General features: G+C 46.8%; 1 protein-coding gene across 1 annotated transcript; it reads left to right on the top strand.

Annotated features, from left to right (window-relative positions):
• The first annotated feature begins 974 nt into the window (after positions 1–974).
• On the top strand, positions 975–17,055 carry LOC146788932 (uncharacterized). Its single transcript, XM_085630499.1, has 11 exons — positions 975–1,314; positions 4,356–4,514; positions 5,727–7,190; positions 7,768–7,860; positions 8,163–8,267; positions 8,916–9,025; positions 9,692–9,886; positions 11,755–11,917; positions 13,181–13,346; positions 13,964–14,058; positions 14,806–17,055. Exons 2-11 carry the CDS (start codon positions 4,367–4,369, stop codon positions 14,889–14,891), a joined length of 2,625 nt encoding a protein of 874 aa, XP_085486625.1. The 5' UTR covers positions 975–1,314; positions 4,356–4,366; the 3' UTR covers positions 14,892–17,055.
• Positions 17,056–18,675: the final 1,620 nt, after the last annotated feature.

Here is an 18,675-nt window from a genome sequence, read left to right as displayed (position 1 = left end):
CTGGTCACGCCAGTATTATAGCTCTGGGGGCCTGAAATCGTCTGAATTGTCACACTGGTAGGGGTGTGATGGTTAGTAGTTGTGTTGGCACTGCCATTGGCCGCTCTGAAAGGGGCAATGGGTGGTGCAGGCTGTAGTGGCCTCCCGAGAAGGGCCTGGTACTTACTTTTTTGTGTACGAATTAAGCACTGCACGCACTTCCCACTATACCCATCCAGGTACCCCTTCACCCGTCCACCCACCAAAGCAATTGTCCTTCCTTTATCTATTCACCTTTTTTTTTTGCTAATTAATATGACCCTTACTGATCCAACCACTCATTCATCCATAGATGCACACTCACTCACATGCACTGATTCACCTGCACGTGCCCACCTATGTATTCTTCACCCACCATCTGGCCCACTGCCACGCTCATATATCTGGACGGCTTGAAAGGTTGAAATAAAATCAAGGTACAAAAGGTAACAGGTTTGCCAATGCTTGTTTATTAGGTGGGAAGTTGCAAGGGAATGTGAACATTGCCTAATCCTCACCTTGAGCAAACATCCCAGGAGACAATGGTAAACTTGCATTTTAAATCACCCCTGTGTAGAGCTGACCTCTGACCTCCGTTTCTCAAGTGTTTGTGCTCATTTATGTCACCATAAAGCAATGAAAGTCTGCACTGGCAGTGCTGACGTCACTGCAGACACTGGTATGCGGTGTGATGGGCGACAGGTGCCACCCTTTGAAGCGCTCCTATCTGAGGAGGAAGAAAGCTCTATTTTGTCTGCCTTTGAGATGCTAAAAATAGGCTAAAAATAGGCTCGAGCTCGGGTATCAATCGCGTGGGACAGGGCGTGGGGTGCTGCTGGGCGGAAGGAGGGCAGGATGGCCTGCCGGAGGAGTGAGGAGATCCGGTAATTCCCAGCTCACCTTCTAGGCACGTGACTCCGCGTCTTTACATTGTGTATAAAAGCTGCCCAAGAGCACAGGGTGAGGAAGAGGGACACCTGCTGTCTGCTGGTACAGACCTAAGGTAAGCTCCCGCCAGAGACAACAGAATAGGGTGCACAGCCCCGACATCCGAACATCTACAGGAGACGACAGGGGCACAGCAGAGACAGAGTCCGCATAAGTGTCCTTAAGACAAAAGGGACACGACAGGGACATAGGACACAGCCGACATCCGTGCCGACACCGGAGGCAGCAGAGCCATAGCCCCCCCCCCCCCCCCCCTACTCCCCCTGGCCGCATCCTCCAGAGACCGCACAGGCACCGAGAGCTGGTAGCCCACTTTTGGGGTGAACGTCTGCATCGTCCTGCCAGAAGGTATGTACATTAATTTACAGTAAAAATATATTTCCATATTATGTTTATATATATTCAATTAAATAATTATTTCTCAATTAACAAATCGACATTCACTATTGTAATATTCATTATTTACTATTTTTAAAATAATTGTAATACTTATTTACTATCTTTCTGTTCATACTTTGTACCTGCTTTGTAATAATTTCCTTCATGGACCTAAGTGCTTAATTTGTGTCGGTGTTTGCCGGTGTTTGCTTCCAGTACTTATTATGAAGCACCGGCACTTATTACGATTATGACAGTTCACTACATGGTGGCGCTGCCTGCCCAGTTTTTAACAATATAATCGGTAGAGTGTTTAACAATTCAACATAAGTTTAAAATAATAAAGCTAGCAAACCCATCCCATTATTAACCTATACGTTTACCTGGAACAGTCCAGAATGCCCCTCGTGCGTGAGTGGGAGTCAGCAAGTAGAGCAGACACTGGGGTTCAGCAGAGCGGCCTGGGCAAGGGTGGCACCCCTACAGGCGGCCTCCCAAAAATTACCTTAGACCTGCTCCTTACTTATTTATTTAAATTTTTTCAAATACTGCACTGATGGGCACTGTCGCAGCCGTGCCCCTACTTAACACTACTCTCATGGTGTGCACAGCCGGTGCATCGCTGTACCATTCCTGTCCCTTTTGCACTGTGTGCCTGTCCCAAAATACACGGCTGTCCAGTGGTCACAATAGGCAGAATCACTTTGTGTCCTGTCCAGTCCTCTGTGCCGCTCTTCTTCCTGCCCCTGTGTGCACTGCTGTCTTGCTTGCACTGTTTTGTTCCTGCCCCTCTGTGCGATGCTGCCCTGCTCTGCTTGCACAGTCGTGTTCCTGCCCTCTCTGTGTGCACTGCTGCCCTCGGGGTAGGAGAAGGGTCGGTGTGAACAGTCAGTCCCCGCAGGCGTGAAGTGTTGTCTGTACCGGCTTCTAAGGACGCCTCGGTGCACAGTTGCCTGGTGGATAGCATGTTCACCGCGGTTAGAAGGTTGACTTTGGTGAACTTGCTTTAATTTTAAAACGTTCATGGGGGGGGGGGGGGGGGGCATGGGGATAAACCACGAGTTCTGGATCTGGGCATTTCTAACATCATCTGGGCGGGGCGAGCGGGCTCTGGGTCAACAGCCGACAAGGCGAGTCACGTAAACTCTCAGCCAAGTGAGCCAGAGATCGGCCTAAACTGAGCCATCTCGGGCGTTAATCCTTCCCAGGTCGGTAAATTAGACATCGGTAAATTGGGTGCTATTGACACCTTTGAATTACACGAATGGGAAGAGTGTACGCGTTATGTATATAGCGCTGGTTAGGTTGGTATTATTATGTCTAAACCTCACTAAAAATGACTGGGAGAGGGCTTTAGATTAAAGCCCTCTCCCAGTTATTTTAGTTAATCATACAGGTGTAGCGCCACATGGCATTCGTCTGCTGTTTCCATGCGCTGTAAATAAGAGGCGTTAGTACTAGCGAGTTTAATAGTTCCTCATTGAAGTAAGTTTTCTCATCAGTTGTAAAGTTGTCCCTCAGATGTGCTGACCAGAAGTTCGATCCGCGTTAGGGCAGTCTTACCATTCCATCCTTCTAGGGTCGGTTAATTAGGCGTTGTTAAGATGGGTGACTTTACGACCTGCTGTTTAAAAGGCTCATATGAGTCAAATTCTCATCTGTGCAAAGGTTTCTCCAGAAACAAGTTGTTTTGGTGCCTAAAACTCAGAATCAGTCGCGAGGCGGGTGGGGGGGGGGGGGGGGGGGGGTGTTCAGTCTAATTCTCATTTGAAATTACTGTTGAATTCTGTCTCTCCGGAGGTGATGTATGTCCCTTTCCTGCACACTGCACTCGGATAACACGTTCCCGATCCGATTCAGATGGAGCAAATGCCTTCCTATAACCGCATTGGAATTAGGCCCTAAATATGCAGAGAAATGCGGATATACACACACGTGGACCTGCAGAAGAGGTGGCGTGAATGACGGTGATAAGACCTACCTCTTTTCACGCAAGCACAATTTAGAATGCCATACTCCAATTTACTACACATTCTGCCCCAATTCAAGCACTCTTCCTGAGGTCTTCTCTTTTTTATAGCACAAACCTCTTCGGGGAATTATAATACTCTGATGATGTACAGTTGATGGCCCTGTCTTCTCTATTTTGTTACCAAACTCAATGACACTAATTTTATCCACCTCAGAAGGATGAAAGACTGAGTGGATTTAAAATTGTGCACTATAGGTAACAGGCAGTCGATTAATCCATCGGTTCTTTACCAAATGTGCAAAAGGATGAGAACACAAGGCTTCATTACTAATTACAATATGTACTTTACATAAAGTATTGCCTTACCTCTTGGCATTTTAGGTCTGATGTTATCCAAGACCTTTCTATTTTACTAAAATAAATATGTGCTATACTTACTTATGAAGCCTTCCAATATCTGGCTGTTGCTCCTGTCAGTTGACTCTAAACGTCCAACCAGACCCAGAGATTCAAAATCCTCCTCTTCATTGCTTTCCTTTCCCAGGGTCAGCATCTTGTCATCCAGCATAGACACGGGAGGCCTTGCGTAGGGTCCATCTTACCTTGGGCCTTTCCCTCATCTGACATCCAGTCCTTCACCCATCTCACCCCCCTTTTCCTTGGCACATCTCCTGTCTCTACACTATCTCACCACTCAGTATTATCCAGATCTACCTCCGGCTCTTTCCTCACATCCTTTTCTAATCACATCCGCCATCTATCCCTGCACCAAACTTAATGTAGGCCCTTCACAGGTCTACCTTCTTGTCCTTTCTCCATCTTAGTTCCTGATCCACTCTCACTTCACCTTCAGATCTTACCCCAGCTTTCCTCCACACCTCACTTCCTGTATGGTAGTGATCTCACTTCCTGCCCATTCCTACTCTCACCTTCTTTCTGTGGCCATCCCGCCTCCTGCCCTCGTCTTTCATTGCCTCACTTCCTGCCCCATCTCACCTTCCACCATTTCTCATTGTACCTTTTCTTCTTGGTCCACTAGGTGCCCTCACCATGGAAGGCTTCGCCTCTGTGTACTACAGTGAACCCTCCGTCATGGGCTTCCTCGCCAACGTCATCAGCGCTTTCCTGGTGGCCCTACAGAACTTCGCTTCGTTCCACACCAAGGTGAACGCTGAAGGGGTGGAGAACATCCTTGCAGGTGAGCATGTGGCTGGCTGTAGTAACAGGGAGGGCTGGGTAAGACCCTGGATGTCAGAGTGAGCACCTAAGGGAAAGCGAGCATCCTGGGAGATGAGCATAGGGGGGGAAGGGGGGGTTGTACGAAGCAGCTCGCCGTAATGTCTCCAAGACCCTGGGCGCCACCTCTGGTCTTCTTACTTTGGTTCGGTCAAGTTGAGGCTGTTTCCGGGGTTGACTCTGGAAGCTCAGTCCTGGTTGGTTGTCTGAACCCACAGCTTCCTTTTCGACTGTCCTTCTTGCGGCTGTCAGAGTCCTAGGGGCGCTTGAAAGACCTACATTGGCCGCATCTTCAAGCTCCTGTAGTGGTCATGAGCATTTGTCAGGCCCGCCTGGCAGTGCATGCTGGGACTTCACCCTGATTGGCTGCAATGATCTGGATCTGTGGTGGCAGCACAGGGCTGAGGGGTGAAGAGCAGCCTGGACTGGAGGTCCCTGGGTTTGTCATCCTTGAACCTTCAGTTGCTGCTGTCTTGGGTTGGATCCCTCTTCCCCCAGTCTTGAGGCCACCACAGGTCTCTCTCTTTCAAAGAGACATCTAAAAGCCTGGTTCGGATCCTCTCTCATTGGCTTTGGCACTGATGGGATTGGAGTTGGCTGCATTGTTTTAAAATCAGGGCGTGATCTATCCTGTCCTCTGGTGTAAGTTCTCTGGTAAATGTTTGTGTCGGTATTTTCCCTGCTGCGCCTTCTTACGCAAGTGTGCTTTGTCCACGCTTAAAAGAACTATAAGTAAGCAGTCAAATAATTAAAAAGGGTACTGTGTAAGTTATCAATGGCTGTGAGGTTCAAGGGCATTTGTGTGCACAGAATCATCTTCACCCATGTAGACACAAAGATCCAAATACACACAAACACACATACCCATACACACAAAACGCACACACACACACAGATCCAAACACAAACACAAACACAAACACACACACACGGAACCTCAGACTAATGCAAACACAGAGAGATAAACAGACACATATACGGACACACTGTGCACACTGATGCACAAACACAAATTAATACAGAGACATAGACAGAAAAGCAAAAACACATACTACACAGAGACGGACAGGCACAGCGTCAGGCACACACACACACACAGACACTGTGCATGCCAGGAGGTCCCGTTACCGCAAATGTAAATTGTTCTCATTGCCTTTCGATTTCTGCTTTGCAGGAGTTCATCTGATCCTGATTGGAGGACTGACGCAACTCGTTGCAGGCTTTCTCTGTTTCCGGAAGTATGATCACCTGGGGAGCACCGCCTTTGTGTCCTTCGCCGCTCTCTGGAGCAGCTACGGGGCCACCCGCATTGTTCTAGGAGCCTACCACTCCATCATCAACAGCACACAGAATGCAAACCATTCCATTGACCAATCCATCATGGCCGCCTCACCTGTCCCAGTCACTGAGAGTGCCGTGGCTGGGCTGGTGGCATATACAGTCATCGCCTTCATCCTCTCCTTCTGCTCGGCCACTGTCAACTACATCATGCCCTTCGTCTTCGGTGCCATCACCATCACGTTGGTCTTTGAGGCCATTGGGCTCTTTGGACAGTGGGCGCTAGTCGTGTCTGGGGTCTTTGAGCTTCTCATTGTCCTGCTAGGGTTCTACGGAGCCACCGCCCTGCTTCTGAAGGGCCTAACACAGAGGTATGTCCTCCCTGGCTTTGGCAATTCGCTGTTCAGCGTCTTACTTCTAGGCACCGCCAACAGCAAGAATTCCAGCAGCATCGGGGAGGAGAAGAAGAAGAATTCCAAGTATGCAGAGCCCATGGCGCTGGGAAACATTGCGGACACTGTGGCCGCTTTAATCTTTGCCTTTTACGGCTCTGGGTACATGAAGACCTTCTATGTTGGTGCCATATGGGTCAGCATCAGTGCCTTCTCCCAGCTCTGCGCGAGCTACTACAGTTACCTGCGTGAGGACGTCTACCACACCACCAAGTTTGGCCTCCACAGCCTGTTCTGGCTGGTGATATCCTGGGAAGAGTTCACGCTGACCGTTTTCCTCTCGACAGACGATGTGGGCGGGAGCCGATCGGGCATGGTGGGGAGTTGGTTCTTCCTGGTCACCGCTTGCATCCTCTGTGTCATGTCCTTCAATAGGGACCTTCTGGAGGTGCTTCAGAATGCCGGCTTCCTCCTCCTCACTGTTTCCACCATCCAACAGATCCCCCTCCTTGGCTCACGTGTCTTCTTCGCGGTGGCATGCAGCCTCTACACGGCTATCTCCCTCTACGACTCCTTCGCCAGCCTCATTAACTCTATAGCGGATAAAGCTCTGATCCCTCTTGGCAACCAAGTGATGTCATCAGCGACATTTCAGACATTGCTTCTGGGTCTGAGGCGTGTGACCGGCAGATCTAAAGCCGGTGACCTTGAAGACCACAGCGCCGGCAGCCAGCTCCCTGATGCTCTGTTCTTCATCTGCAACGGGTTGGCCTCCTTGTCTGCCATCCAGGGCAGCCTCAGTGACCCCACCAGAGCCCACCTCTCCATCCCTTGGGTGCTGATCCCAGGCGCTCTCTTCCAGTTGTACGTCTCCAGGATTGTGGTCCAGAGAGGTCGAAGATTTGGGGCGGTCCTGCCCTTCTGCTATGCTGTGGTGTGGGCCACCTGGACCTGGCTACGGTTTGCAGGTAAATATTTATTTGTTGTTCTAATGCACGTATAAACATGTATGTACAAATGAAGCTTCTGACCTTGCCTGTTTTAGGGTCCTTGAGGACATGGTTGTCATTTTATTCAAATCATAGAGATGCAGGCAGGCCCCATAGTAACACTCTTAGTGAGCACACCAAGAGAGCCAATAGTATCTCAGAGTTTTCATCAGACAAAGACAAAATATGCCTTTGAAAGCATATTGCTCAATATATGCTTACTAGAAAGTGGAAGGCACTAGACATATTAATAGGGGTATGTTTATTAAATCAGCAAATAATTCAAGACTCTACAAGGTGGTGAGAAATATTACTGCAGCGCAGCAATAAATACATGTATGTGGCACAATGTGCGCTACTGTAGCAAGAGAAATAACTAAAAGATCTAAAACCGTGACATGAAATATAAGATGTTAAAGGCATAAGTACTGTGAAGTGCCTCATATTGGTTTAAGTCATACATAAGTCTGGTTTTGAAGGAAGATGATGACATGCCCCAATTCACGTGCTCTTGACTGTAAGTTAACGCCTTGTTCTCTGTCTTTCCCGCTCCCAGGTCCCTTGTTGAACATCGACATTGCCAGTCATGGTGAATTCGCCCTTGGTGCCGTCGCCTTCCTCATCGTCAACGCCTTCCTCATGGTTTTGGGTAAGTCTAATCAGGCGGTTGTTGACGGTCCATCTCCTCAGTGCACGCTGAAGGACCAGCAGCCCCAGGAGCTGGATGTTCGTCCAACCTTAGTGAGTTTAGACTGATCCGTACGATTGAATGGACCCATAGAATAGTACAAGCCACATTCCAGCTGTCCACGTATAACCCTCTGTGGTCCATGCTCTTCACTTGTGGTGCACCCCCCTTTAATGAGGGAAGAAGGTCACTGCAGCACCAGCCAGCCTCTGATGTCTGTTGTTTCTGGTCCCTAAAGCCCTCTACTTCTTCTCATTCCACAGTCGCCTACGCCAACTTGGTCTTCTTCCTGCTGGCCCTGCTGATGGAAGCCGCCATCACCTGCTTCCTGCTCTTCACCTTGGAACGACTGCCTCTGCCACTCGAGAGTAAGTGGTCAATGAAGGAATGGACATCCCCAGGGCTTCGGGTTGCTCTCGTTGGCCATGGTTAGAGGCAGCTCTGGGGTTCAATTGAGTATCTAGTCCATCACCAAGGCCAACTTCAATTATCAAGGCTCTTGTGTGTTCCTGCAGAACTGGAAACTTAGAAAAGTCATTATAAACAAAGCAAGCGACTGCATTAGAATTCCCTTCATGCTTGCATCAGTAATGGCTCCCTCCAGAATATAAACTGGAGGTTCACTATCAGATGATTGCCTCTGAATTGCCAACCGTGAGATGCACTGTGTCAGGAGCATCTCAGATGTGGCAAAAGCATTTAGCAAATGAATGGTGAATCAGGATGAGGCCATGTGGCCATATAGGACAGAGCTGCTACTCTAAATGTCTTATGACATGTCCAGCTGAATGTAGGCATTGCCTGCTTCTGTATCAACTCAGGCCTTCAACTCTTGTGCATTCGTGGCCCACAGTGATGTACTCGTGGCTTAAAGTGACGTACTTGTGGCTTACAGTGATGTACTTGTGGCTTACAGTGATGTACATGCTCATGGTATATGTGTTTGGATTCTAGACTTTGCTCTGCTGTGAGTCTCGGTTGAGTTTGCCTGATGTTTTCTCTCTTTGTTCCTCCAGTTGCAGTGTTGGCCATCTTCAGCTCCATCTGCGTCTATGGGGCAGCAGCATCTCTCGGAAATTGCCTCTTCAACAAGGACCTTATTCCCATGGGACCTCCTCTAGTCAAGGTAAAGTGAGGATGAGCATGATAGCTGCCATGGTAGAGTCCCCTCCACTCAAGGATGTACCCCAGCCCCTCTATATCCCTCAGAATGCCCACCAAAGGGCAGTGCCCTGCTCTACTCTCTGTACCTAACTAAGCCCACCTGAGGGGCAGTGTGTGATCCCTCATTCTACCTGACATAGCCCATCTAAGGACGGTGCCCTACCCCACTGTACCTGGCAGAGCTCCCTCAGAGATGGTGATCTACCAACTTTCTGCACCAGAGAGAGCCCACCCAGCGATGCTGCCCTGCCCTACTGTCTGTACCTGAGAGAGCCCATTCAGCGATGCTGCCCTGCCCCACTGTATATACCTGAGAGAGCCCACCCAGAGGTGGTGCCCTCCCCCACTGTCTGTACCTGATAGAGCCCACCCAGGGACGGTGCCCTCCCCCACTGTCTGTACCTGACAGAACCCAGCAGGAACGGTGCCCTCCCCTACTGTCTGTACCTGACAGAGTCCACCCAGGGATGCTGCCCTCCCCACGTTTTGTACCTCACAGAGCCAATCCAGGAATAGTGCACCTGACAGAGCCCACCCAAAGGGCAGTACTCCAGGGATGTGTGTGTATCTTGCATTGGGAGCTGTGGAAGACGCTGCTTCAGTCTGTCTCTGCTCTGCATCCTTTTAGGAAATGAAACCCAAGGAGAAAGTCGAAGTGTCCAGCTCCTGCGTATGTCCTGATTCCCGCCGCACCAGCAGTCTCAGGACCATCGCCGCCCTGCTTGATGATGGTGGAGTGTGTGGGGTCCCCACTGACACAGTGTATGCCTTGGCAGCCTCCTGCAAACACCCACAGGCCATCCAGAAGATTTACACCATCAAGGTAGGCATGCGTCACAGCACACAGAGTGTTGTTACCATAAACTGTACAAATGTGAAGCCTACTGACTTTGTCATTGCTATGTTGATGAACACTTTTTGTCAAACCAAGTGAGTAGCTTGGTGCTCTCTTTGTTGCCCTTGTTGTGTTTCACCCTTTGTTGCATCTAAACGCACGCATGGCCAGGATATCATCAAGCCTCATTTTTCCAGAGAAACTTCTCATTCACATTAACATGTAAATAGAGAAGGGGAGATAAGACCAGCATACGTCCTCCCTAAACGAAACACTACAACACAAAAAGGTATGGTAGCTCAAGTTAAAGGAGGATTTGTTCTCCTATTTGCGAATTCAAGTCTGAGCCTTATTTGGACGTCACAGGAATTCTCTCAGATCATGTGGGAAGACTAATCTTGTGGCAGAGGAAGCCTCATACACAGTTTGTGTCATGCTTCATCACTGGCAACCTCTCTCCACCCTGGTGGAGTAGTGCCACCAGGGTGGACTCGAACTCCTGGTGGACTCGAACGAAAGAGGGAATTCGTAGATAAAGATGTAGTGGACAGATGTCGGGATCCAGATTGGTCCAAAATACCCTGGAATACCACAGTATATCACTTTTAATATTGGGGACCTCAGGTATATCTAAAAACATCATTGAGATGGTAAGTGAGAGCAATGGCTCAAATCATCTCCCTAAGTTAACATGTTTGTGCCCCTATAGTTAGTCTATATAGGTCTTGGGCATTCTTCAGGGCGAAGGATCCCTATTGGACTGGCCTATATGCCAAACGTAAAACTTGGTGAAACCAAAATCCCAGGTTAATCCTACTTGGATATAGGTCCATTACACCCTAGTTTAAGGGATCCCAGCTCCTCGGTCTGGAAGGGGACAGTGCCCTCTTTAGTCACACATTCATCAAAAGGCCAATGTGCTTCCAAACCTGAAAAGACCGCACCATCTCTTAGTCGCTAGACAAATGTGTGACTAAAGAGGACATCATCCTCTCCAAGACCAGGGTGCTGGGATGAGTAGCACCCAGGTTTAATGTTGACTTTAGTGATGGGCTGGTCGGGTAGTTATATGCTCTACAGATACTTTAACATGAAAGCTGAGAACAGCTAAATAAAGATCTAAAATATCAGCAAAAAGCTCAGATTGCGAATGCCCCACTATTATTTTCAGGTCTCACAAACAGTCTCAATCGTCCACTCAAAAATCACTATTGTGGTTGTCAGTGGAAAAGTGGGCAAAGTATTACTTGACTTGTCCGAGTTATGGTGTCAACAAGTGTCTACTCAAGGATCAGGAAAGAACAACCCTGTTCAATGATTGTAAAAACCAAGATTCAATTTGACAAACAAACAAAGAGGCCCCTTACATTTCCATACAAGGTCTAAAACTTCACCAGTTCATGTCATCTTCTAGATGATGTCCCCTCCAGTGGTTTCTTGTGGTAATCAGCATCCAGTGATCTCTTATGCACATCCGCATCTAGTCTTCCGGTGATCTGTTATGATCATCAGCATCTAGAGACACTTAGATCAATATAAACCACACACTAATTCTCAATGGTTCAGGTAAGGGTACTGTGAATGCACTTTAACTCTAGTGTTTGATTCTTATAGATTTTAGTCCCCTCCTTAACTTGTATGAATGAGCTATTTCTTGGCTAGACACTACTCTGTGTACCATTTACAAACCAGGGACTGTAGCATTTCAGAAGAAGTTTTTACTATTGATCGAGAGTCACAGTTGCCGCAGGATCCCTTCCCAGGTCATGTGCTATGATGCTTCGGGAGTGGAGCGGTCCCTCTTCTCATGCTGATCTGCCTGAACACCCCCTCTGTTTATCTCTTGTCTGCTTTAGGACCGACCCTTGGAGAAGCCCATCTGTATCTGCATCTCCCACCTCGGCCAGCTGCGGGACGTGAAGCCCCCATTTAGCCCTCTCCTGTGGGAATTCATGGAGAATGTCTACCCTGGGGGCATCAGCTGCATTGTTCAGAAAGGAGAGTGGCTCAAGAGATTGGGTGAGTATCATCTCTGCCATCTTCTTAGAGGAAGCTCTGTATGGATTTCCTACTCTAGCAACTTGCAGTTTAGGGATGGAGTCATGCATGGATGGTGCATATTTCAGGGCCAATTACTGCTCCATTTCCATACACAATGTGCTTTGCTATCCCAACTATTGATCTCATGCAGTTATGCGTTCACCAGTGTCATACACCATCATGGTGTCTAGAGACCCTCTTCTCACTTACCCCTGTTTGTAAACCATGGTTCAAGCTCCCACACAAAGACTCCTCTGATATGACTGTAGCATACCTAGCTCATGTTTCTTGAAGCACAATGCTCCTGGGAACTCCTTACCTCACAGGCATTCCATCCATCACTTTATGTGCTCTTCCCCCATTGCCAGATTCACTAAACCGTAGTCTAATGCACCCCTTCTTGTGTAGATATCTTCATCTCAGCTGGCTCCTGAATCCATAGAATATGGTGCATACAATCAAGTGGATTTCCCAGACCCTCATCTCACTTAGCACACCAAAAGTGTGTCCACATTCTGAAAACCCTCAAATTGTCCACAGTAGCTCTTCTCTCTTAGCTCCTGCCTCCTTACATCAATGGTAATGCACCCCACTCTAATGGGACATATTCATATCATCTTCCTCCTATAATCCTAATCTCGGTTTCATCCACCCGCTCCATGGCCATTATGGGTTCTCATTTCAACCTAGCCCATGCATTGCTGGACCCTACTCTAGTCCACACCCAAGGTTTCTACAGCACATCATTTCACCTGGCGCTTGCATTTCCAGGTCATGGTCCATAAACGCTCATGTTATTGATAAACCCTTGCCTCACTGAACTCCTGCATCCTTAAACCACAGCCCATAAACCCCCTGATGTTTGGCAAGAGACCCTCATTCCACCTGGCTCCTTCTTCCACATACCATGACCAATCTATCCATGAAGACTAGCGTACACCTCCTCATCTCATCCTGCTCTTGTATTCCTTGCTCAGTGGTCCATGGTGTCTCCCGACCCTTGTCTAGTTTGATCTGTAGACCACGGCTCAGACACCCACATTGCTCCTCAGGCCCACACCTCAGCTCGCTGATAAAAGTCTTGATCATGACCAATCCAGCTCTATGATCCACTCTCACCAGAGCCTAGAGGCAAGCTCTGAACGGAGTGCTCTATATAAATATAGTTAGTCAACCACTGACCACTCATTCACTTGAGTCTGAACTGCTGCTAAAAGATGCTTTTCTTTTCTCTCTTTTCAGGGGTCGGACTGGCATATGACATTGTGGGCACCAAGGACTCCATTATGATCCGAGTGCCAGACCATAGTATCTGTGCACACCTTACGAACATGACTGGCCCCCTGGCTATCACCTCAGCCAACCCAAGCGGGGAGAGTGACAGCACCCACCATGACATGGTTACCTCGTAAGTATCGGTTCAAGACAGATGTGCTAAAAGCAGAGTGTGGGATAGGCTGTGGGTGGTTACTTGCTGAGAGATGAGGTAAGAGCCATGGAGGAGTTGGGTAGGGAATGGATATAATGAGAATTGATTATTCTATTGACTGACATGTGAATAACAGAGCAGAGTGTAAACTTTATCTGATATGAACCGATTTTTTATCTAGTTTGTAATAAACTGCAGTGTTGAAGCACATCTGTATTGTAGAGCGCATGTATTCCTAGATAACTGGGTAATGAAATTGTAAAAAGTTCTTTAATACTCCCCATCTAATGATAGACATCCTCTGGATATTTATTATATTTCTCTGTTCAAGGAATAGACCAGTCCACCCTGGTGGATTGGAGTTTGTGCAGGGCCACCGGCTAATGTTTACTCACACATGGCTTTCATTGTCTAAATTACCCTGATTGTAATCCACTTTTAATGCATTTGGGTGCAGTTACATTTGTTGGGCTCATTGTAGGCTGTCCTCATCATGTTGATGATCAGAGCAGGTAGATGTTGTTTTCTAGCCCTATGTCAGTTCCTATTACAAGAGCTCATACAGAGGTCTGTGTTTCTCTCCATCTTTGCAACAGGCGTTTGAGTCACAAGTTGGAGGGAGTGCTGTGCGATGGGGACTCCAACGAGTTGGTGGGCTCCACCGTGGTGAACTGCCTGAAGATAGACGAAGGTGAGTCTAGTGTTGGTTCTTAATTCTATCCCATTACTGTTCCCCCGGACTCTAATTTGACCAGACTGTGATTTCTAAGCTGGTGACAGGCCTCTGTCCCTCTGCAAAGAGAGTTTTAATCAAAAACAAGAATGAAAGAATGAGGGACTCAAGAGAGATATGCTATCTTCAGCAATAAGATTCAAGGTCTTCAGCATTAATGTGTTACTGAAATGTGTATTTTCCAACTCCAAATGGTGCTTTTCAGCCTTTGTGGAGAATGCATGCAGCATGAGAATTTACCACATCCTTCTTTTGAATAGGAATGTGCAAAATCATGTAATTTCTTTTGCAAAATTTCATGAAAATTATGCAAAATTATCTGAATTGGGTGAAATGGGCTTTGCCAGTATCTCATGAAACTCTTCCTGTGAAAATGAATGTGAGGTACTGGCAGGAGACTGGTTCTAGCAGAAACTGTCTCTGACAAGATATTTTGTGCATGAACCAGTGTCTCAGTAGTTATGCAAAATTGCACATATTTTGCCAGAGTCATTTCAGTTTTGCACAGATCTAGTTATGATCCCACCTCTCAACATAAAAAGGATCTTCTCTTCTCTGCAAGAAGGAAGAAGATAGGGCTGTTGATTGAGTGACCTTTCACATCCTTCGAGGGTGATATCCACCCTTTCCCAACCAGGTCACTTATCTCCATTGGTGGGCGGTTTGTGGTCTTTATCTGCTGACATTGTACTTCTTTCTCCACAGGCATCCTGACCATCGTTAGGGAGGGCTGCGTGCCCACTGCCCGCGTCATGCAGACATTTGAGCGGGTGAAGAACGCACTGGCATGAGGATGAGTTGACGTGCATTGAACCTCGATAAGCCAGTCGTTTCCAAATAACCACACCTGCAGAATCTATTCTCAACCTAAGCCAATTTCATTTTACGTTTTCCAGTTTTGAAATAACCATATCTGAACCTTATTGCCTGGCTGTCATTTAAAGGGATATTGTCTCCATATAATACGGCCTCGTGGAAAAGGATTTCTAGTACCTGCGTAACAGCGTTTGGAATTTCTGAAAACATTTGGAAAAAAGTCTATTTTTGTAAATACCTTTACCTGTACTTAGCTTTCACCAGGTCAATACTGCAGAACTAGCTAATAACAATATTTATTGTCACACATCTGATTTATTGACTTGAATCCCAGTCCTTATGGTCTGCAAAGCTAGTAACACATCAATGTGCTCGGTCCACACACCACCCACTTCTCCTGCCTCACTTAAATGCCATTCGGGTGTTGTGAGTGCTGCACCTGAAAGCTTGACCAGTAGGTGCAGACTGCATTCAAAGTAATTTGATTGGTTGTCCAACTCTCAACTTTCCAGTGCATATTGATATCTCAGGATATGTCTCTATGTGAGTCACCTTTGATAATGTATAAAGTGACAAACCCCCCACACAGACCTCTCTCATAATTCTGGTTCAGCAGACTCAACTCATTCCTTTGCGGGAATCATAGCGCTGTATGTCCACGGGTGCAAGCACTTGGCTGTGGTTTATCTTGAGATACAAACGTCTTAATGCTCATGTAGTTCTGTGCCCTCCGACTAAAAACCATGGGTGCCTTGTTGTCGTTGGAGCTCAAGTTGTAGACAGTTAAATCTTTTGTACCAAGAGGTGAAGACCGATCCAACAGTAGATTAATTGATGGCCTTGTGGAGTTACATATTCTTCAATCCACACACTGGTTAAACCTTGGGTTCAACTCACACCGGATCAATCATTCTCGGCCAGAGGTGGTGACTGGTGGTAGAACTCTTCCTACAAGTTTCAAACTCTGCTAGAGCCTGGAGCATGCACACGCCTCCTCGCACGCTAGCATGAGATATCCGTTCCAATATCCCTCTATTGCATGTCACCAAAGAGGCCATATCCTACTCACATGGGTGGATCACAACTTGCAACCTTCCTGGTTCTCAGGGTGATCACCGTCAGTGTTGTTGACGATGTCTTCTGGACAAGGCTCCCCCAATCCATGCGTGGTACCAGACTCTGACATTTTGTACAGAATGTGAAATATTTAATAATGTATGATCCTATAATGATAATGTTATTTATAATCATTTATTATAGTTCAAATCTGATGCGGGCATCGTTGATGAATTCTATTTATTTTGGTACATGAAGGACTCTGATTCTATGGACTCTCTTGGTAGACTCACCGGGTACAATATTTGTAGAGTCGGCTACACAGGCTGAGCTCAAGCTCTTATGTATTGACTCCACTGAATGGAGGGGTTACCATGGAGGTCCTCTTGAGAGGGCGACCTTATGTTTTTTATATATTCTGGCTCAAAGTTTTTGAATATTTATTGAAACGTCTGTCTCTTGAACTAGATCTTACTAATGGAAAGAAATAATAGAACTGTATTTGAGTGCGCGATCGCACCTCTAGAGCGGACTTTGCCGCTATGATGTGTCTGTGTCTTGATTGTCCTTGGACCTACCTTTTCACTCTCACAGGGACATTTACCTTAAGGAGACAGGATTTTTAAAATAAAAAATGGTGCGGTTTGTACCCCGTCTGTCAACACGATCGATTGGGGAGAGCAGAAAGCATCAGGTTGGCATGGGGGGCAGATAGACTGTGTCCTCCCACTCTGTGTAGCCCCCCCCCCGTTAGGAGCGCTGAGTATAGATAGTACTGTGAATTATAAATGTGAAGAACCCACAGAGATGAAGAAAGATGCTTTAAGATGTACACGGAGGGCCTATCAATGTGGCAATGCCACTGCAGTGGAACAAATAATTTACTTAACTTTTTACACTATTCGATGTTTTCATGAAGATGTTTTTCTTGTGAATCACTTGCAATGATAATGTTTTAAAATATTTATTTATGTGAATATGTCTGTCTGTTAGTATACTTTTGTTGTCCATATCTTTTCAAATCACTGTTCATCCATATGTTGTGTGCCTTGTTTTGTCAATAAAGCCGTAAAAACAGGAATATCTGAGTTTCTGAGTGTGGTGCATCAATGCTACATCCAGTCCAGGTTTATCTATGAAAACAAACATGCCTCTCAGGACCGAAGGCAGTATTGGAATCCAAGCGGATAGACCCAACCCTCCCCACAGGCTGGGACCCCTGACACTTACATACAGCACAGGCACTCCGGATCAGGCCTCTGGGAACGCATAGCAGCATAAGTGCATCCTTGTCCCCAGGGGGGTGACTAAAATATTACCTCTACGGGTCCCAGGGCACTGAAAGAGAGACAGGAAGGACCACCCGGGCTCCCTTAAAGCTTTGGAATATCGAAGTTTATCTGACTCGCCTCACACTTTTTGTGATCCAATGAAAAGGAACAGGAAATGGACTCCACTCATACCCCTGAATCAGTCAGACATGCCCCTAAATCACTCACACATACTCCTGAATCACTTAACCTGAACCACTCAAATACACTTCTGAATAACTCACACATTCCCCTGAATCACTCGGACATACCCTTGAATCACTCAGACATATCCCTGAATCACTCGGACATACCCTTGAATCACTCAGACATATCCCTGAACCACTCACACCTACCCATAAATCACTAAGAGATACCACTAACTCATTGTTATCACTAACAGCGAGTGAAAGATAGTGAAATCAGTTGCACTCTCCCTCTGTCAATATTCATGCACACAAGAGCAACTGATTACTCAGATATTCTTATCAGAATACATTCCGTGTCCTATTATATCAGGATGTCAGGTGTTACCTCTGCTTAGTTCTTACTCTTAAGGGGGTATGCAAAGATTTTGGAGTAGACGCCTCACTCACTTATCGTGACATAATTCATCATCGGCGCTTATCCAAACCCTGGTAAGATGGTACTTGGGCGGACTCAACTATAGTTGGAAATGGGAGTTCTTAGATAAAGCAAACTGAATAAGCAGAAACCCAGAAAAGAGATGTATTAAAAATACCTCAAGATATACCCATAGGTTTTACTTTACTAGGGGGGTACCTGGTCGTATGGATAAAAACGTGAAATTAATGGGTTCTATTGAATACAATTATTCAATAATACCCAAGATGTTTCGGCCCTCCCTGTAAGCCTAATCCAGTCTGGGGCCTTCGTCAGGGCTGTCTCGTCAGTGTCCCTGCACTTTCTTGTGAACGCACACCATGCACACTCATGAGGCCTAATGCTTGGTTCTTTGTTTCCAGAGGATTTTCCTCTAGTGCATCCTTTCAAGGGTCATGCGGTTCGTGCAGGATGGTGCAGTTTTGTAGTCACACATTCATCAATCAAAAACTCACACATACTCCTGAATCACTCAGACATACCCCTGAATCACTCGGAAATTCCCTGAATCACTCGGACGTATCCCTAAATCACTCACATATACTCCTGAATCACTCAGTCATACCCCTGAATCACTCACACATACCCCTAATCACTTCCACATACCCCAGAATCACTCACACATACCTCTAAATCACTCACACATACTCCTGAATCACTCAGACATACCCCTGAATCACTCAGACATACACTGAACCACTCGGACATACCCTGAATCAATGACACATACCCCAGAATCACTCACACGTACCCCTGAGGTACTCTGCAC

This window comes from Triturus cristatus, chromosome 10 (assembly GCF_964204655.1).
Source record: "Triturus cristatus chromosome 10, aTriCri1.1, whole genome shotgun sequence".
Taxonomy (NCBI): Eukaryota; Metazoa; Chordata; class Amphibia; order Caudata; family Salamandridae; genus Triturus; species Triturus cristatus.
Note: the sequence above shows the minus strand (reverse complement) of the source record. Positions and strands in the feature narration are given on the sequence as shown.

Coding starts and splice junctions, on each gene's coding strand:
- LOC146788932 (XM_085630499.1), top strand. CDS start 4,367: ATGGAAGGCTTCGCCTCTGTGTACTACAGTGAACCCTCCGTCATGGGC. Junction 9,026..9,691: donor TGGGACCTCCTCTAGTCAAG/GTAAAGTGAGGA, acceptor GCATCCTTTTAG/GAAATGAAACCCAAGGAGAA. Junction 11,918..13,180: donor AGAGTGGCTCAAGAGATTGG/GTGAGTATCATC, acceptor CTCTCTTTTCAG/GGGTCGGACTGGCATATGAC.